This window comes from Artemia sp. Qi Xiang Cuo, chromosome 19, assembly GCF_049724085.1.
Source record: "Artemia sp. Qi Xiang Cuo chromosome 19, ASM4972408v1, whole genome shotgun sequence".
Classification (NCBI taxonomy): domain Eukaryota; kingdom Metazoa; phylum Arthropoda; class Branchiopoda; order Anostraca; family Artemiidae; genus Artemia; species Artemia sp. Qi Xiang Cuo.
Window position 1 is genome coordinate 31,780,912 of NC_142812.1, and position 22,294 is coordinate 31,803,205.

Below are 22,294 nucleotides of genomic sequence, written 5' to 3' on the forward strand. Positions count from 1 at the left end.
CATTTAATTTTCATCAGTTTTCCCCAATCTTATCATAAAATACATTCAACTAATCATACCTACTATAGAGTTTCCTGGAGGATAGTTTGCCTTCCAGGTAAAGGGGTCTGTGGTAATGTTCAGTTCCATGCAAGGTCAAGGCTCACCAGTCCCAAACAGTGCAGAGCTTTTCTCAGACGTCTTACGTAGATACTAAAGGTAGTGGCAACAGGAGGGCGACCAGAGACCATCTCCCCCTGAAAGGCCGAAAATATTAATAAGCGCAGAGCCATGAATTATTTAGAAAAATAAGGACTCTTCTGGGGAAAATTGTTTCTCTAAATATCTATTCAAATTTTTGAAAAGCGCATGCAGCTTTTGAAGTAAGTTCATCACTAGCCTTTGATAGGCTCTGTCCTTGGAATAGTGCCACCCTTGTGCTTCCTAGTTATCCAAATTTTATAGATTATTATTTAAACACTAAATAAAACATTTTCGTTAATTTATGGTGGTTAGAGAAAGAAAAAATTACGACCACATCATAGCAATTTGAAAAGTTAATTATATTATTCCCTTTTTTCCAGTGTCTAAATATGAAAAATTGAAAGGTTGAATTTGGAAGGAAGAGCCTTTTTTTATTTTTGTGAATGATGTAAGTTGGTTTATAAATATACTCCATCCTTTACAAGCCATTTGGCATAATTGTTTTATTTATAGGTCTGGGATGCAGGGCAAGAGCACTAGTTCCCTGCTTAAGCCCGTGAAATATAGTACGCTTAATTTCTAAGTCTATCAAAATAGACTGTTTGGGCGTTCTAGCAAATGAGCAATTGGCGCGTAAAATGTTAACTTCCGATTGAATTGCTTCCAGTGGTAAACAATATTAAGTCAAATCACGTATTTTTATGCCTTAAGTTAAACTTCTGCTCCAGCACGAATAAAAAGGAAGTTGTCGGCGGTTCACCCACGCATTGCAGAATGTATGCATAAAAATAGGACTTTTTTGTTTTGTTCTATTAGACCACTCCCACTTCTGCTGCGGTCAAAAACTTCCGCTGTAATTTAAAATAATATTTGTAGTACTTTGCTGATGTTTTGAGCAGTGGATATCAAGGAGTTTCTTAAGGATATTTACAGTTGAGGATAGACTACTTGCAGACTCGTATGTAGAAACTATCCTTGGGGGGACTAGGAGCAAGGACGTATCGAGGATTTTTGTTGGGGGGAAGGGGGTTAAAAAAACTTTAAAAAACAGTCAAAAACTTCTTTACATGTATTTTTGATGTTTTTTTTTACAATTCAGACAAAAATTTCATTTGGGGATTGATCCCAGTAGCCCCCCTTTAGATATAGCCTTGATCGGGTGGTAAACAAGCTCCAAGAAACATGTAGGCTGTAATGCCTTGACAGCACAATAGCGCTGCCTAAGTAAAGAGCGATGAGGGCACAATGTGTTTTTTTTCAGATTAGGGCACTTTGTTTAGAAGGAGTTTTCGTAGAAACTTCGAAAGAAACTCATTCAGTTGGAAATTGAAAGTTCTAGTGCCCTTTTTAATAGTATAAAGTGATCAGAGGGTAACCATCCCTCCATGCCCATCTTTTCCCCAAACGAATCAAATAAAGATTTTGAGATAGCCATTTTGTTGAGCGTAATTGAAACGTCTAATAATAACATCTTTAAGGATGACAACCCCCACAGTCCTCAGGGCAAGGTCTATAAGCTATATTAGTTGTCCATTATTAACATAAAGTTTTTGTGGACGGGGTGGTAGTATAAACTTTAGAAGAGGCTCATTGGATTGGAAATAAGAAGTTTAATTTCCCTAAGTCGTCATTTCCCTAAAGGCATCCAATAGAAATTTGGAGACAGACATTTTGTTCAAAATAGTCGAAAGATAATTAACAAGGCCTTCAGAGTTGAAAATATCCGTCAGACCTTGGGGGCAAGGGTTGTAAGTTATGCCCTGGAGGCAAATACGGTTTTTATGGAAGAACTGGTCGTGTAGACTTTAGAGGGGACTCATCTAATTGGAAATTAAAAGTTTTATTTTCTAACAGGGCTAAGACAACCCACCAAAGTCCTAGGGCAAAAAGTCTAAAAAAAAACAATCAAATGACTGTGGATTGTCAGTTTAATATACATATACAGATATTTATTCCTTAAACTCTTAATAATTTTGTATTTATTACAGTCAAAAAAGCGAAAACATTTTAAAATATTTTGTTTTTCGTAAAGTTCAAATTATGTTCTGGTATTGAGAATACATGGGGGTAGTCAACCCAACTCATGCTAATTTTTGCTCGTTTTGAGCTTGACTCGATTATTTATTGCAATTTCTGTTTGTTTTGGGTTTCATTATTTGTGATAGTTTTACGCTTGGAAAATTATTTGACTTTATTTCTGCTAATTTTTGGTTTAATGGAGCTCTTTACTTTTCTTTGAAAATTTTGGTTTGTGAATTTTTTTTTTAGTAAGTATGTGCTAACGCTTACTAAGCCCAAACAAACCTAATTCAAAAGCAGTTGGCATAATGTAATCTAAGTGAAAAAATCAGTTGTGGTCCCATCAATAACTTTAGTGACAAAGATGGTAGTACATGGGAAGTTTCGTTATCAAGGGCATGAACTTAAAATGTTTTTCGTCTTTTGGAACCATGTACCTTAGGTCCAATTAAGATTTTTCCGTATATTTGGAAGTTTTGCTACCAAGGACATGAAATTAAAAATGTTTTTTCTGCTCTCAGATCTATGTACCTTAGGTCAAATAAAGTTTTTCTTTATACTTGGAAGTTTTGCTACCGGGGATATGAAATTAAAATGTTTTTCGTCTCTTGGATCCATGTACCTTGGGTCGAATTAAGATTTTTCTTTATATTTGGAAGTTTCGGTACCTAGGACGTGAAATTAAAAAGTTTTTAGTCTCTTGGATCCATGTGTCTGAGGTTCAATCAGGATTTTTTCTTTATATTTGGAAGTTTTAGTACCAAGGCTATGAAATTAAAAAGTTTTTCGTCTCTTGGACCCATGTGTCATAGGTTCAACCATACCCAAAAACTGTGGTTTTCTAAGATTTCACCATTATATTTGGAAGTTTTGGTACCAAGGACATGAATTTAGAATGTTTTTTCGTCTCTTGGATCCATATACCGTAGGTCGAATCAACATTTTTCTTTATATTTGGTAGTTTTTGGTACCAAGGACATGATACTAAAAAGTTACATGATACAATTTTCAATAGATTGAGCCCTTTTTGAAGCTTCTACGACAGAACTTTCTATAAAAACTTTATACTGATTTCCAAGGGCATAACTTACGGCCCTTGTTCTGAGGGCTATGGGGGGAGGGTTGTCATCCGCAGAGACAAAATTTCTAGACCTTTCAACTACGTTGAACGAAATGGCTATATCAAAATGTTGATAGGAAATGTTTGGTGAAATGGTGGGCGTGGGCAGAGGGGGGAGGGGTGATTCTCCCGATTACTTTTGACTATTAAAAGAGGCAATAGCGCTCTCAATTTCCAACCGAATGAGTCCCTTTTGAAGTTTTTATGACAACGCTTTCTATAAAAACCTTATATGTCCCCAGGGCATAACTTACAACCTTAGCCCTGGAGGCTTTAGGGGGTTTGTCATAGTCAAGGACACAATTTACAGACCCTTCAACTACGTTCAACAAAATTGCTATATCAAACTGTTGATCGGAAGTGTTTGGGAAAATGATGGGCAGGGGAGGGGCATTCACCCTCCAATTACTTTTGATTGTTAATAAAGGCCCTAGCCCTCTCATTTCCCAATAGAATGAGACCTTTTTGAAGTTTCTACGTAAACGCTTTCTATAAGAACCTTATATGCCCCAAAGACATAACTTACAACCTTTGCCCTGGGGGCTGTTGGGGGTTTGTCATCCTCAAAAATATAATTTAAGAACCTTTCAACTATGTTGAACAAAATAGCTATCTCAAAATTTCGATTCAATGTGTTATGGAAAATGGTGGGCGTGAGATGGGGGTTAGTAGCCCTCCAATTATTTTCGAATATTAGAAAGAGCACTAGCCCTTTCAATTTCCAATCGATTGAGCCCTTTTTAAGTTTCTACGACAATATTTTCTATAAAAAAAAACCTTACATGCATCCAGGGCATAACTTGCAACCCTTGACCTGTGGGTGGTGGGGAGGGGTGTCATTCTCAAAGATCTAATTTCCAGAACTTTAAACTATATTGATCAAAATAGCTATCTCGAGATTTTGATTAGATGGGTTTGGGTAAATGGTGGGCGTGAGAGGGGGGTTAGTTGCCCTTCAATCACCTTCGACTATTAAAAAGGGTACTAGCCCTTTCAATTTACAATTGAATGAGCCCTTTTTGAGGTTTCTACAACAACGCTTTCTAGAAAAACCTTATATGCCCCCAGGGCATAATAAGACCAAATTTCCAGAACTTTCAACTACGTTGAAACAAATGGCTATCTCAAAATTTTGATTGAATGTGTTTGGGGAAATGGTGGGTGTTGGAGGGTGGTTAGTTGCCCTCCAATCACTTTCAACCTTTAAAAAGGGCACTAGCCCTTTCAATTTCCAATTAAGTGAGCCCTTTTTGAAGTTTCTGTGACAACGCTAACTATAAAAACCCTATATGGCTCTAGGGCATAACTTACAACCCTTGCCCTGAGGGGTGTTGGGGGTTTGTCATCGTCAATGACATAATTTCCAGAACTTTTAACTACCTTGAACCAAATGGGTATCTCAAAATTTTGATTGTATGTGTTTGGGGAAATGGTGGGCGTGAGAGGAAGGTTAATTTTCCTCCAATTACTTTCGACTATTAAAAAGAGCACTAGCCCTTTCAATTTCCAATCGAATGAGCCCTTTTTGAAGTTTTTACGACAACACTTTCTGTAAAACCTTATATGCCCCCAGGACATAACTTACAACCCTTGCCCTGAGGGTTGTGGGGGGAGGAGTTATCATCCTCAAAGACTTAATTTCCAGAACTTTAAACTACGTTGAAGAAAATGTCTATCTCAAAATTTTGATTGGATGTGTTTGAGGAAATAGTGGGCGTGAGAGGGGGTTTAATTTTCCTCCAATTACTTTTGAATATTAAAAAAGGCACTAGCCCTTTCAATTTCTAATTGAATGAGCCCTTTTTAAAGTTTCTACGACAACGCTATCTATAAAACCCTCATATGCTCCAAGGGCATAACTTACAAACCTTGCCCTGAGGGGTGTGGGGGGTTTGTCATCCTCAAAGACATAATTTCCAGAATTTTAACTATGTTGAACAAAATGACTATCTCAAAATTTTAATTGGGTGTGTTTGGGGAAATGGTGGGCGTTAGTTGCTCTCGAATCACTTTTGACTATTCAAAACGGCACGAGCTTTTTCAGTTTCCAATGGAATGAGCCCTTTTTGAAGTTAATACGACAACACTTTCTATAAAAACCTTATATGCCCCCAGGGCATACCTTACAACCCTTGCCCTGAGGTCTGTGTGTGTGTGTGGGGGGGGGGGGGGTTGTAATCTTCAAAGATCTAATTTCCAGAACTTTTAACTACGTTGAAAAAATGGCTGTATCAAAATTTTGATTGCATGTGCCTTCGGAAATGGTGGGCGTGAGAGGGGGGTTAGATGCCCTCCAATCACTTTCGACTATTAAAAAGAGCACTAGCCCTTTGAATTTCCAATCGAATGGGTCCTTTCTGAAGTTTCTACGACACTGATTTCTATGAAAAACCTTTTATACCCTCAGGGCATAACTTACAACCCTTGCCCTGAGGGCTGTGGGGGGAGTGTTCTCCTCAATTACATAGTTTCCAGATCTTCATACTACGTTCAACAAAACGGCTATCTCAAAATTTGGATTTGACGTGTTTGGGGAAATGATAGGCGTGGAAAGGGTGTTAGTTGCCCTCGAATCACTGTCGGCTATTAAAAAGGGCACAAACCCTGCCATTTTCCAATCGAATGAGTCCTTTTTGAAGTTTCTACGACAACTCCTTCGATACGAAGTGCGAAGGTTAAAGAAAAAAAAAAAATAAAAAAAAAAATAAAAAAAAAATATAATAATAAAAAAATGTGCCAACATCGTTCTTTACTTAGGCAGCGCTGATGTGCTGCCTATGATCTGGCAAAAATTGGTTTTTTTTGCGCAAAGTGCATAGAAATTGTTTTCAAATAACCTTTTTAATTTATTGGCATGACCTGCTCTTTAGAGTTTATAATGACAATCTGTTTCCATAGTAGTAACTGTGTTTAGAATTTAAAATTTTACTACTAATGAGCTGTATTAGATGTTGTTTCATTCAAAATTTGCAAATAAGCTGCAAAAGTAAGACTTGGTCAAGAATTCATAGGGCGCATCAGACGATGGTTAGGAATTGTCGAACACTGTCATTTTCATTGGCCATTGATCTACACATTGCGATTAATTAGATATGTAAGCTTGGTGATTTATCTTCTGTAACTCTCCTCCATTTATAGTGCTATTTTGTAGTCTTACTTCAAGCAATTTTTTTTTTTATTTATTTATTTTTTTTTTAATTTTGATTGCTGGGAATTCAATACACTTTTTTCCCATTGAAGGCACCGGAAAAGCAAAACCCATTGAACCACAGTTTTGATTAATAATAACAAAAAACCACCTGGCAGGACAAATTGCCGTCATTGACAAAGGTACCACTTTATACTGAGCTTTATTGTATTTTAATGAATCGATATAGTCCATAGGTTTAGCCTAAAGAAGAAGTCGGAGAATATTTAGATCGGGATCAATAATTTTTTACCCATAAATTGTCAATCGTCAAATACAACACTTGCAATGAGATAAGATTCCTTCTTGAAGAGGGAAAGAAGCAACAAAATCAGTAAATGACGTTTTTTCTTATATTAAGAATCAATAGAATGTCGAGTTCACTTTTTATTAGTTTAAGCTTTGATGTCTTGGAAGGTTCACGTATTTTATTCTTCTAGGAGAGAACTGCACAATTAAAACCAAGAAGGCAGAGCACCGCAAATTCATCTTTGTATCTCACAACCTATAAATGTGTCGATTTCGAGGGAAAATTAGCTATGCATAAGAAGATAACAGGTAATTTCTATATAAATTTTTCCTTATTAGAAAAATTACTAAATCTCTAGAAGGACATTGAAGCAATTTCGGTGGCATTGATTCAGTATGCGTGCTGTACATTTTTTTATACTGCTAATATTTAAACCTGTCCTCTTTAGCTGAGAATGTTTGACCGATTACCCCAGTTTTCCTGTGTTTTATTAGGTTCTCAAAGTGCTTGGAAGTTTCTGTTTCTTTCATAACGTGTACAATAATGTAAGAAGTGTATTATCACACATTATGTGTAAAAATACCAATTTGTATCCATAAGCTACTACAGATCTCCGAAAAGCTTGCCTTGAATACACAATTGTTAAACTACTAACAACTAAAAAATTAATGAGCTAACAATCAGAATCATTTTTTTGCTATGAAGTAAAACTTGTGCTTTTCAATGTAGAATATTTTGGATTGTCACAATTGTGTAGCATTGTGTCTAGATAATTTGCCACATGGTATTTATTTGCTGCAAACTGTGTAAGTTGTGTCAAAACGGTAATTGTTTTATATGTAGATTTTTCGTCTGTTCAGGTCAAATTTAGTTCCTAGCCCGTGCCCAAGGAATATTCGTTTAACATTAAGCTATTTTAATCAATGGGAAACTTAAAATACTAACCCCACTAAAAATACTAACCGGAATATTCCACTGAGAAATGAAGTACACAGCAAATTGCAAAAAGAAAACAACGACACTCAAGGGAGATTGCAGCAAGGAAAAACAACATGGACGGAAGATGGTACCCGTAAAAAAATGGTACCGGTGAAGATTTGGATTTTAAAAGGTATCCCCACTAAAAATACTAACCGGAATATTCTACTGAGGAATGAAGTACACAGCAAATTGCAAAAAGAAAACAACGACACTCAAGGGAGATTGCAGCAAGGAAAAACAACATGGACGGAAGATGGTACCCGTAACATGCTTCCGTGATATGATATGGATATGGCACCGTCCATAACGCCGTACATGACATGCCATACCACCGACCAATTTACCTCTTTGGTAAGATTCCATCAAGAAAGGATCTAACATCACGAATCAAGTCTAAGGGCACCTCATCTTGCTGGAAATAAAAATCTTCTTGTTCAATTATTTCAATTATTTTTCAATTATTTCCCCAAAAACTTAATATTCAAACTTTTGTCCGTTCTGCTCCAGAAACTGCTGACAACGCGAAGTGATGGAATGGCACACACCATGGCACCGTCCATAACATACTTCCGTGATATGACATGGATATGGCACCGTCCATAACGCCGTACATGACATGCCATACCACCGACCAATTTACCTCTTTGGTAAGATTCCATCAAGAAAGGATCTAACATCACGAATCAAGTCTAAGGGCACCTCATCTTGCTGGAAATAAAAATCTTCTTGTTCAAAGTCGTCTATAACACTTGGCATGACAGACTTTTGAAGAACATTCAAGTAAATAGGACTAGTTATAGTAGCCAAAGGTGCCATGTGGGCCAAACCTTTGGGTAGGAAAGAAATCCACCCCCCCCACCGGCGATTCACTTCGTGATCGTAAGAATGCGGGTATTGGCAACACATCGATCGAATGTTCTAAGTAAAAACGCATTTTCAGCACCCGTGTGTTGCTTGGAAATGTACTGTAGCCGAATGTGGAACTCAGCCACACTGAACTCTAATATCAATTATAACAACGAATATTACAATCAACGAGGTTAATTGAAACTCAAACTGAAAGTGTAAAATTCAACCAGATTACAGGCTGGCCGTCCTCAGCGAGAAACTTTATTATTTAAGTAAACAATACGTCGGTGAAACTAATCTTCTTTATTATGCTGAGGGTTGTAACCAAAATCTCGGTTTTCCTTAAGGAGAAATGTTCCAGATCAAACATATTTACAAAAGGAAAAACATAACAAGAGCAAAAAATATTACAACACTCAAGGTAACAAGGGTAACCGCCGAGGTTTCATCTTTGCAAAATCGTCAACAAGTGGTCATATTTTTTTTTTACTAATATTTCTGTGCAAATATCAAAAGGAGGTGACTGTTGTCACAGGAAGTGTGGCAGCAATGCGAAGTAATGTAATTCCTTCTGAGTAAGCCACTAGTAATGCCTGAAAAAGGTAGATAATGTGTAGGAAGTTTTCGGGCTTTTTCTCCTCGTCGAGCACGAAAGGCTTGGCAATACAAGCCTGAGATTCGAAAAGGATGTCATCGATATCAAGCTCGCCGTAAAGAGAAGAGAAACGTTTGAGCAGCCTTGTGTCCATAAACTTGGTCGATCTTGGATCCAAGTCTTCGATTGTGCTCAGCACTGCCAGGTTATCTGTGAACCTTCTGTCAAATTTGGCTAGTAGACAATCGAAAGTCTCGAGGTTCTCTCGCTTCATTTCATCCGCTAAAGTTGCAGTCCGATTGCCAGCTTCAATGAAGTTCTGTCCTAGCGTCGAAGTTGTCACAAATTGTTTCGAAAGCTTGGTGATCTTTTGATTTCTTTGAGGTCGTCCTTTCTGACCAACAGAGGAGGGTCTAATCGCTTTTTCATTCGCAGCAGGAATTTCAATTTCGAGTTTTGTCGTGAACTCTTTTTCCTTCTCGAAAAGCGACACGAATGAAGGGTCTTAAGGCATGTAGGCGATTTTGCTTCTTGTGCCCTCAATCAGGCTGCACGATCGGGAAATAACCAAGCCAACGGCCTAGAGCTGCTGAGACAGTAAGTTTTTCGCTTGCATAATTGCTTCCATGTAGTACAATTGGAATATAATAGGTAACGACTCCATTTTCTTCTGGAGCCCATCTTCCTCTTCCCGTACTTCGCCGTCGGCTACGTCACTTACAGCAAACAGTACACCTAAAATGCATTCATATTGGAATCTAGCCTGTGATACAGATCGATACCAGTAAGACCATCATGTGGCAGCATTTCTTTTCAGATCCAGAACTGGTTGTTGAACAGCTTTTTGGGCCTCGACAAAAAGCTGATGCCGAGTGTTGCTATTGGAAATGAAAATGTATAGAGTGGACCAGTGAGCCAAAAAAAAAAAAAAAAAAACAACAGTGCTGACAGATTCAACGCAGCTCTAAATGACCAAATTTAGTTTATGTGCATGGTAATGAATGTAGATTGCCTGTGGTGATTTCACTGTCAAATGAGCTTGAATACTAAGGAATGGTCCGCTCATTAGGCTTGCACCGTCGTAGTACTGTGCGACACAGTGGTTCCAATCGAGTCCAATTCTTGTCACTGTCTCGTGAATGAAATTTGCTTGACTTTCAGTATCCCGGGTCTTCATGGGATAACATCCAATCAGTCTTTCTTTTACTTATCCTTCGTCGAAGTACCTAAGAAGAATGGTGAGCTGCTCTTTCTTTGAGTCCTCCTTCGTTTCGTCAACCAGAACGGAGAAGTATTTGGCGCTTTGAACTTCTTGCACTATCATTCACTGAAGCCTGGAACCGACCACCGAAATAAGATCGTTCTGGTATTCATGGGATGTGAAGTGACTGTACCGTCTCTGGACCTTGTTGAAGAGCGTAGGAGAGTGCTCTGTGAGAAGATTGCACGTCTCAATGAGGATTTCCCTTGTTTGTCGAGGATTCTGTTTAGTCGGGCCCCCTAAAGACCTCAATAGAGCTGTTACTTTTAATAAGGCCTTTACGTGCTGTCTGTTCTCCTTGATTTCTTTGTTTCTGTCTGTCATTAAAGCAGACCTGATTGGTTGCATCTCTTTGGTTTGTAAGGCTTTAGACTTCGTCCATGAAGCTACACTGTCTTTGTGGCGGTCACTTCTAGTATGCTGTTCGAGAACATTAGAGATGTCTTTCTGTGTTCTCACGCCAACGTCTATGAAAGGTCTAGATCCGTACCTCTGCCCGGGGAGAGTAGAGGTGCCACCAAAGTGTCTGCAGCAGAAGCAGTAAACAGAATCATCCTGGACGGAGTACTCCAGCAACGAGTGCTTTTCATATCATGAAGTGCTGAATGACCGTTTCGGCTTTCCGTTAGAGGTCACATGCGCAGGGTATTGTACTAGCTACGGTTGGGATGGTTGAACGAAAGAAGACGAAGAAATATCCATAGGGCTGCTGGAACCCCTATGTTCTTCATTTTGAGGCGTATCTTGCAGAAACAGAGGCTCCAGGAGACCTGCGACAGAAGTAGTGGTTCCTCGGGGTATCATTTCGTGCTATTATTTCGTCATTTCGTGCTTACTCGATCTGAGGAACCGTCACTTCATTTGAAGAAGACGAAACGTAGGTGATGGTTTGTTGAGATACTGAATTACGCACCTGAAAGAAAGTATACACATTAGTCCGACTTCTAACCAGTGTAACACCCCTGTTAGTTTAGCCTACTCTTTTTCAGATCCATTTTCTTGATTTCTCTGAGGTCTATGAGTAATATGGGTAATAAACGGTGACTCTCATGACTCCAGACCAGGATTCCGGGCAGGAATCCTTAGCGTCTGAAATGACCCTTAGATCTGGTCTATAAGTGATTATGTTTTCGAAAAGAAATAAAACATAACGTACAAAATGTAAGTAGGATAATCGTTATTTCTTAGTTTTATGCTGCTATTGTCTGATTAAAAAGGCTGAAAGTGAGAAACATGTGGCGGATTTTCGTGTTTCTTTGCGTCTGTATAAGCCCAGGCTTACGGGGGTTAACATGTGGCTAAAACGTGGTGGATTTGCTGTAGATTCAGTCACGTCCTGGTCACGTTATAGGCTTATTTGCGTTCTTGCAGTGGCGTTCCACTATGAGGCTTGAAGACTTAAGATTTAGGTTTCTCGACGCTGATTGCTTGACATTAATAATCAGAAACTGATGATGTTGCGGAAGCAACCCTTTTTGGATGTGTCTAAGTGGTGGATTGATAATCTGACCACTGAATAGATTCAGAATATTGGCCCAAGTGGCATAACGTGTGTGGTGACTAAAGCAACTCGAATCCGCCTCTAATTTCACGGCAACAGAAATTGACAGATTAGGATTCGAATTTTCCTAAGTTGGCTGGCTTTTGGTCTAAACTAGCTAATGACAGATTTTCTCCGACTCGAACAAGGAATGGCGGCTAATGACCAATGAACGTCGAACAAGATATAAAAAAAACCTGTTTGACGTGGTTTTATACCACGTGTTAAAATATATACAAATATTAACCCTTGTTAAATATATGCAAATACGCAATTTAATTAAAACGCAATTTAATAAATTGCAAATACGCAATTTAATACGCAGAAAAAGAAGCTTTTGTCTTCCTACATGAACAATCATAGGCAGCGCGATAGCGCTGCCTAAGTAAAGAACGATTTGGGCAAAATGTATTATTTTTTTCCTCCTTACCCGGGCACTTCGTATCAAAGGAGTTGTCGTAGAGAATTCGGAAAGGGTTCATTTGATTGGAATTTGGAGTAGCTTGGGCCCTTTTTAATAGTCGAAAGTGATTGCAGAGCAACTAGCCCCCCCTACGCCCATCATTCCCCCAAACACATTCAATCAAAATTTTGAGATAGCCATTTTGTTCAGCTTAGTTGATTGCCAGATAGAAAATATGTTTTTGAGGAGGAAACACCCCAACAAACCTCGGGGCAAGGGTTTTAAGTTATTCCCTGAGGGCATATAAGAATGAGGGCATATAACTCCCCTCTCACGCCCATCTTTTCTCCAAACACATCCAATCACTATTTTAGATAGCCATTTTATTCAACATAGTTGAAAGTTTTGGAAATTAGGTCTTTAAGGATGAAACTCCCTCCCCCCCCCCACAGCCTTCAGGGCAAGAGTTGTAAGTTATGCCCCGGGGGTGTATAAGGTTTTTATTGAAAACGTAGAAATTTCAAAAGGGCTCATTCAATTGGAAATTGAAAGGGCAAGTGCCTTTTTTCATAGTTGAAAGTGATTGGAGAGCGACTAACGCCCCTCTCACGCCCACCATTTTCCCAAACACATCCAATCAAAATTTTGAGATATCCATTTTGTTCAACACAGTTGAAAGTTATTGAAATTAGGTCTTTTAGGATGATAACCCCCTCAGAGCCTTCAGTGCAAGAGTTTGCTTAATTTTCGCTTAATTTCGGTTAAGTGACAGATAGCCGTAGCAGATGTGCTTTCATCCACTGCAGGAACGAAGCAAGGCGTCAATATGGCAAACGTTGGAATTAGATTTTTGTCACGATTAGCCGTTTGAGCGAACCATTTGCAAATGTCTATAACATTTTCTTCCTCCTTCTTACTATGCCTGATTAGGCGAGTTTCGATTTTTAACTCCTGGTGGAGTAAAGTCTTTGCGTCAATAATATCATCAAACGAGAAGAAACTCACGGCTTTTACAATAATCACTTCCGCTTTTTCCCCCGTTCTCCTCGAGCGTGAAATCTAGTTTAGCACAGGATTGATAATAATCTTTCCACCGTGACCTGTATCAATTTTTTCGCCCATAATGAACGAAATATCAAAAGTATTTGGGGTGTCTTCACTCAAAACCAGCCAGTGTCTTCACTAGAAAACAGCCAAAGTCTACTGAATCACACAATACTAGGAACAAAGGAAGTGACGGGACCCGCTCACCAATTCCCGGCATTTTAAGGGTAACTAAATACCGGCAGGTACATACGGCGCTTGCGGCAGGAGCCCTCCCCTCTTCTGCTTATTGCCTAATATATGTTATATAATATATCCTAATATATTCTGTTCCGGAAACTACTTTTTAATTTTGGCTTATTTTCGGACAGTACACTAGGTGGCAACCCTGCACTGTAAGGTAATTAAATCTTTCTGTCTTAGTCCAATACTTGTTAAGTCACTAAATCCCAAGAATTTAAATTCAAGCAGCAAAAAAGTCAATATCAATTAAATAAAATAAGCCGATTAAAAATGTCTGTGGGGAATCGTAAAGGTGGAAACCTTACTTTTATTAAAATGAGTTAATATATATATATATATATATATATATATATATATATATATATATATATATATATATATATACTACTGGTGGAGTAAAGTATTTGCGTCAATAATATCATCAAACGAGAAGAAACTCACGGCTTTTACAATAATCACTTCCGCTTTTTCCCCCGTTCTCCTCGAGCGTGAAATCTAGTTTAGCACAGGATTGATAATAATCTTTCCACCGTGACCTGTATCAATTTTTTCGCCCATAATGAACGAAATATCAAAAGTATTTGGGGTGTCTTCACTCAAAACCAGCCAGTGTCTTCACTAGAAAACAGCCAAAGTCTACTGAATCACACAATACTAGGAACAAAGGAAGTGACGGGACCCGCTCACCAATTCCCGGCATTTTAAGGGTAACTAAATACCGGCAGGTACATACGGCGCTTGCGGCAGGAGCCCTCCCCTCTTCTGCTTATTGCCTAATATATGTTATATAATATATCCTCATATATTCTGTTCCGGAAACTACTTTTTAATTTTGGCTTATTTTCGGACAGTACACTAGGTGGCAACACTGCACTGTAAGGTAATTAAATCTTTCTGTCTTAGTCCAATACTTGTTAAGTCACTAAATCCCAAGAATTTAAATTCAAGCAGCAAAAAAGTCAATATCAATTAAATAAAATAAGCCGATTAAAATGTCTGTGGGGAATCGTAAAGGTGGAAACCTTACTTTATTAAAATGGTTAATATATATATATATATATATATATATATATATATATATATATATATATATATATATATATATATATATATATATATATATATATATATATATATATATATATATATATATATATATATATATATATATATATATATATATATATATATATATATATATATATATATATATATATACTCCTGGTGGAGTAAAGTATTTGCGTCAATAATATCATCAAACGAGAAGAAACTCACGGCTTTTACAATAATCACTTCCGCTTTTTCCCCCGTTCTCCTCGAGCGTGAAATCTAGTTTAGCACAGGATTGATAATAATCTTTCCACCGTGACCTGTATCAATTTTTTCGCCCATAATGAACGAAATATCAAAAGTTTTTGGGGTGTCTTCACTCAAAACCAGCCAGTGTCTTCACTAGAAAACAGCCAAAGTCTACTGAATCACACAATGCTAGGAACAAAGGAAGTGACGGGACCCGCTCACCAATTCCCGGCAATTTAAGGGTAACTAAATACCGGCAGGTACATACGGCGCTTGCGGCAGGAGCCCTCCCCTCTTCTGCTTATTGCCTAATATATGTTATATAATATATCCTAATATATTCTGTTCCGGAAACTACTTTTTAATTTTGGCTTATTTTTGGACGGTACAGTAGGTGGCAACACTGCACTGTAAGGTAATTAAATCTTTCTGTCTGAGTCCAATACTTGTTAAGTCACTAAATCCCAAGGGAATTTAAATTCAAGCAGGCAAAAACGTCAATATCAATTAAATAAAATAAGCTGATTAAAAATATCTGTAGGGAATCGTAAAGGTGGAAACCTTACTTTATTAAAAGGTTAATATATATATATATTCTCGAAAAAAGCTCCATATTTTTTCGGAAAATTGGTGTATTGGGATATTCTCGCATAAAAAAAACGATCTAGATGAGTCAGAAGTCATTTAGAAGACAAGCGACAGTGAGAATCTATATATAGAAGCCTGCCGCGTACCCCATACCTTTGTTAAATATCAAAGGTTCGACGATATGTATTTCACAATGACGAAAGATAAGCCGAGGTGTAACGAACCAAAGAATTTGAAAATGATAGCGATAATGATTGGGTTTTTATTTTGACATGGATAAAGTCATCAATACCTAGCATTTTTTTGAAAATCAAAAATATGTACTGGATAAATCGTTGGAAGAAAAAGAAGTTTTTGTCCAACCACCTGAACAATTAAAAGGAACAAAAGGTTCGGCGATACGTTTTTCATAACGACTAAAGACAAGCCAAGGCAAAAAAAGAAGTTTTTGTCCCACCACCTGAACAATTGAAAGACACAAAGGTGGTCGTCAATGCCTTCCATACCTTTGAAAATCAAAAACCTGAACTAGATAAATCGTTGGAAGAAAAAGAAGTTTTTGTCCCACCACCTGAACAATTGAATGAAACTAAGGCTCAGTAATATGTCTTTCATAATGACAAAAGATAAGCCAAGGCAAAAGTTAAAGGTCCAATAAAAAAAAAATTTAATTTTACAAAGACACCAATTCTAATTTAAGGTCCATTTGGACGTCATGACATCAAGAAAAGGCTTAAATTTTCTGCGTTTAGAAGACAAGGGACAATCTATATATAGAAGCCTGCCGCGTGCCGAGTGCCGGGACCCAGTAGCAATGCCGCGGGGCTCTCTTTACAATATAAACGTATATGCATTGGCCTTGTAAATGATCTCTTAAACAGCTCTTTATAATCTTCGAGTGCCACACTAGCTCCGGAGAAAAACCAAAGAGATGTCTCTAGTTTTAACCATGGTAATTCCAATGGTGCCCTTTTTGGAAGATTTTAAGGTATTTTTTGGAATTCTCATAGATTTGTATTCACAATAATCTTTTAATTTTAACATAAACTTAATAAATTGTTGCCATTTCTTATTTAGCTATGAATCAGTTTTTGTCACTAGGCAGATTTTTCAGCAACGTGTTTTTGAACCTTCATTCACTATCGGCCGTGGTTTGCTTTTTACTAGGGTTTTTATTGCTGTAATCTTAACACACTAGACTCGATAATCCGATCTTTGTCCTCCGAGGTATTGAATAATTTTGAGAAATACAAGTTATGTGTAGACATAATATCGATAACAATACTTTGTGTCACATGGTCTAGTTAAATTGTGGTATCATGACAACGTGATTTGAAAAAAAAGATAAAAAAGATAATTCAACTGTAAATAATGTAAATAATAATAAGGTAATAGTGGCAAAAGTAATTCTATTTTTTAACATCAAAACGTGATAAAAATATTTTTCTGCTAATTTTTGGCTATTTTGTTAATTCTTGATTATTCGAAAAATATGCCTGTCCACGATTTCCAGGCCACCTATTCGTTCGGACAATCGTAGGTCTAATCTACATCATGATATGGAACAATCTCCAAGTTACTGTTTCAAGTACTTTATTTTGACCAATTACAAAGAAAGCTGAATTTCAAAAGTCATACATAGAACCAGACCACAAAAAACATCCACTAGGTAATTTGACATTAATTTCAGATAGACATTATGAGTAGGCCAATTTTATTTGATTGATAGTAATCTTAATGGTTTAATTCGCTTTATTTGATACACGCTAGTCTGTTTTTATCAGTAATTACCTAATTAGATTTCAATGCTTAACTAGTCAAACGCAAAAGTTAAAGTGTGGGTTTTAAGATAACTTACGGAAGTTGCTTCTTCAAGGTTTTCCACAAAGAATTTTTTCAAAGAAAAGTAAAGCACCATAAACTAAGACAAGCAAATATAAAGTCTTATAATAGTTTAAACTTAAAACAAAAAAAAACTACCAATAAATAAATGAAACCCAAAACTAGCTGAAATTGAAATAAATAATCGTATCAGATATTACAATATAGTATACTGCTATAGATGAATATATGAAATATAAAAAACAGAAATTAAAATGAATAAAAAATTTTCTCATTTAAAATCATGACATGGAAAAGTTAAAAATTACTGAGCCTTTAATATTATCAAATTTTAAACAATCTGTCTACTCTCATTGGTTCTTTCAAAAATCCTTATTATTATGATAACTTCATTTTGATATTTTTTTTCTCTTTTTTGTCGATATTTGACTGTCCAAAATAAATACCGGTTTCACTAAAACACAAATAACATTCAAGCCGTCTGGAAGATTCGAGAGGGAGGGGAAGGTGCACAAACTCTTTTTTTGTAAATTTGGCATGTCATATTGTTTTTGTTGTTTTTATATATGCTGTGTGTCATATTATTTTGTTGTGTTGTCACACTTTTTTTGTGCGTATTTTTATTGTTTCAGTCATGACAAATAAGAGAAGAGAAATAACATGAGAAATCTTTGTAACAAGAGAAAGAAATTTAATTTAGTTGTCAACATGACCTGCAATTGTAAAGAAGGTCCGTGTAAACACAATTCAAATTTTCAGGCTAACAATATTTAGTCTCATTTTTCTTCCAAACTTGTTGTTCTAGTTAAGAACTCCTCGGTCTATTGAAAAACTCAAGAAAAACTCAGTTTGGTTCATCCTAGAGTTTCATGAATCTATACAGCCCACTTTTTCCAATTTTTTCTCAGTCTTGCCCTGTATACCTGCCTAGTACGGGACTAGCCAATTTGGAACAAAATAAATTTAGGCTTATTCTGGGTTTCATAAATCAATACAACTGCAGGACCTTACATATTTGAAAAAAATCCTAAAACAATTAGATAAAATGAATCATCCAATCAAACTTTATACCTGCAAAAATTACTACGAAGACTTATTTATTTATGAAGGCAGGATTGCTGCTACCATCCCTTAAACTTTCTAAAGGCCTAAGCCTTATTTCCACTTTACTTAAAACAAAATATATTTTGACATTATAAAATCACAAAAATGCTGGGTTTCGAGGATTTAACACCGTTATATAGTAAACAACCAGTATACTTGAATTAGAATCCATAGCGGCTTATAGCACAATAACGTTTAGGTTGACTGGACAAAAAACATGTATACCCTACCCTCAACGCAAAGTTGAAATCCTCTTGCCTTGCGCCCATCTTTCTCTAACACCACCTGAAAGTTTCAGTTCCATCTTCTAAGTCGTTCCTGAGGTATTATGCGTATGATATTTTGATAATCCGATTGCTTGTAGTGTCTCTCTCTAGATTTACCTCTAATGTCTCCCTCTAATAGTATCAACCTTCTACCTCCCCCACCACTCTCTGAAATTACAAATTTGATACCCCAACCCGTTCCTTAGATATTGAAGAAACTACATTTCGATAAACTTACAACAAGTAATATATTTAATTTACCTGGGTACTTAACGGTGCATAAATTGCAAGTTTTATAGAAGCTTATTGTTTGAAAACGATTCTGTGAATCGGAGACAAAGTTTGTTTAGCCCTTTCCCCTCCATCTAAAAGAAAACTTGAGGTCCCCGCTACTCCACCACCTTTTCCCCGCAAAAGCACCTGAAGGTTTCAACTCCATCCCCCAAGGTGTTCCTAATGTATTGCATGTATACTTTTTCGATGACCTTGGTACACGTAGTGTCTTCTAATCTACCTCTACGCTCTCTCCCAAAACAAAATTTGAGTTTCGCTTGACCACCAGTAGGCCTACTCCCCAGAAGTTTAAAAATCGATCCATTAAGCCTTTCCCAAAATTAATTAAAACAAAATTTCCGAAAAATAAGTTATTTTTTATACATGTTTGTTGGCATCAAAATTCTGTTTTTTAGAGTTTCGGTTAGTATTGAGCCGGGTCGGTTCTTACTTACAATTGTTTACTATGAACTGTTTGATTTTTTTCTTATTTGTCACTTCCACAAATATCCGCCATTTCGTACAGAAATTAAATAAACAATCAATGCTAACAAACATACAATATATATTAATGTAAATGAATAAATGAATCTTAAAACGAGTGAAACTTAAATTGAATATGCAAATCAAGTTTGAATCGAATAAAAAATACTACAAACAAGAGTTTGGGTATCGCCTCACTGCAGGAGCCTAAAACCTACTGCGTCATTGGCGCCTTACTGAAAACTATATGAGTCTTGAACAGTCTTGGGTATAAACAAAATCAAATTGAATATTAGATATATAATGATATTAATTGTTGAAAGATCCATCAGTTCAAATTTTTTTTTTTCGCTGTAATTTTTATTTTCATTTTCAATGCTGTAAGAACTGGAAAAGAATAAATTTGTAATATAAGAGAAATTCGTTTTCAGTGAAGCGCCAATGACGCAGAAGGCTTTAGGTTTTTGCAGTTAAAGAAGGGGGCATTATCCAAATTTTGTTTGTAGTGAAACTATATTTGCCTTGACCAACCTTGGAAAGAACTAATTATTTAAACTGAATGATGTATAATGATATTAATTGCTGAAAGCTCATCAGTTCAAAATTTTTACCGTAGTTTTAATATTTGTTTTCAATATAAAGTGCAAAAGAAAATATTTGTAATATAATTCGTATTCAGTAAAGCGCCAATGGCGCAGTAAGTTTTAGGCTTCTGCAGTGAGGCGATACCCAAACTCTTGTTTGTAGTTATTTTTATTCGATTCAAACTTGATTTGCACATTCAATTTAAGTTTCACTCGCTGTAAGATTTATTTATTCATTTACATTAATATATATTGTATGTTTGTTCGCATTGATTGTTTATTTAATTTCTGTTCGCTTAAGTTTCATTTATACTTTAATAGCAAACTATTATTTTTCGTTTTAAGCTTGATTTTCATATTCAATCTAAGCATTACTCGCTTTAAAATATATTTATTCATTTATATTAATAGTTGTTGTTTGTTTTTTGCTATGATTGTTTATTTAATTTCTGTTTGTTTTGGGTTTCATTTATTCTTTAATAGTAATTTCTGGTCGTTTTTAGTTTGAATTTTAACAGGTATTCATATCTCCTGAGCTTTAGTTTAAAATGGCCTTCACTTTTTTTTGAAAAACTTATTTTTCGGAAAGTTTTTTTTAATTAATTTTTGTTAGTTTTTGATTGCAAAAAGTTTCAAGTTTTTATTGCATGGGGGGGGGGCTGCTTACTGTCTGATTATTCTTGACTTTAAAAAACGGATCTAGAACTTTCAATTTATAAATCGAATGAGGCTTTTTTCAAAGTTTAGACGATTACCTCTTTGATAAAAACCTTATATATGAACAATAGATAGCTTGCATAACTTGTGGACAGTGATTGGCAACAATGAATGGATTGAAAAAATAGCTCCAATAAGGGTGTTTTGACCATTTCACTTGCTGACACAAAGGGATCATGAGTAGAGAGGGGGGCGCTACTCCGAACGGGACTCCTTATATGGGCATAGAATACTGACGGGACTCCATATATGGGCATAGCCTCCCTAGGGAGAGCACGTGGTTAATGGGGTCAATGACCTCTTTTTCCAGGTGTGTTTTGGGCACGCTCTCAGCGAATGTCATGGTGTCCAGAAATAGTATTTGTTGTTGTTTCTGAGGCAATTGTCAAGGTCAAGGTTGTTGTAAGTGCACGCTCTCAGCGAATGTTATGCCGTCCAGGAATTTGGAACACCTGTGCTGTCGACCTCAATTCACCTATCGTGAGTCAATAATTCCCCTTAGAAACAACAAATTAATTCCCCTTTCTTGACAGATCAATCAACCAATGACATCATCTGTCAGACTTTAAAATTTTCGCATAGAAACGATTCTCCAGGAATATATCCAAGTCATTAATGTCTTTGCCTCGGAAACAACTCTTTTGGTCGAACTCCAAAGGATATTAATAACCAAAGGCCATGGAAACAATCCTACAAGAAACATCTTAGCGATGAATTGTTTTAGCACGGGAATCAGGTTTCTTATTAATTTGAAATGCATTAGCGCAGAGATGCCAAAACAAAAGGAACACGCTGAAATTACGTTTAGGGATTATTTGGGCGAAATTGTTTTAGACAGGTTATGGAACTATTTCGGCGAAACAGATAGAGACATTTTAAAAGATGATTTTTGAAGAGATTTTAGAAGAGGATTTGAGGGTGAAACTCTGTGGTCGTTATACTACACAAGTTCCATTTGAACAGTGTTGTGAGGTCCTCTACCCCAACCCCGAAGGGTTCCGATCCCCCTACCCAAACCCCGAAGGAAGCTCCCGGTCCTCAAAGGTCCCCCGGGCTCCCAAAGGACCACCCGGCCCTCAAGGGTCCCCCAGACCCCCCCCCCCCCGGGGCCCAAAGGGCCCCTCCCCCTTTGGCCCCCCAAAGGGGCCCCTCTCCCTCCATCTCCTCCCTCCTCCTCCACTCCCCTCCCCTCCTCCCCTCCCCTCCTCCTCCCCCAACCTCCTCCTCCCTCCTCCTCCTCCTCCCACATCCTCCTCCCCTCCTCCCCTCCCCTACCCTCCCCCATTTTTTATACTTTTTTTGTGCATTGAGACACAGAACGACCCCCTCCCCCGGCCCCTCCCCCTCCAAAGGTCTGATTTTTCAAAGTTCATTTTGAATTTCCTTCGTTGAAATGCAAGAGTTGGAATGTTTCAGTAGTGTTTGGTTGTGGTTTACCTTGTCACAGTTACATATTAGTAATT

General features: G+C 37.1%; 1 protein-coding gene across 1 annotated transcript in view; it reads left to right on the forward strand.

Moving 5' to 3' along the window:
* The window catches only part of LOC148940732 (uncharacterized), a 146,689-nt gene that overhangs the window by 31,399 nt on the left and 92,996 nt on the right, over positions 1–22,294 (forward strand). Inside the window, 1 exon segment of the mRNA XM_089105056.1 lies at positions 6,950–7,067. Within this exon segment, the coding sequence (XP_088961182.1) occupies positions 6,950–7,067 (118 nt within the window).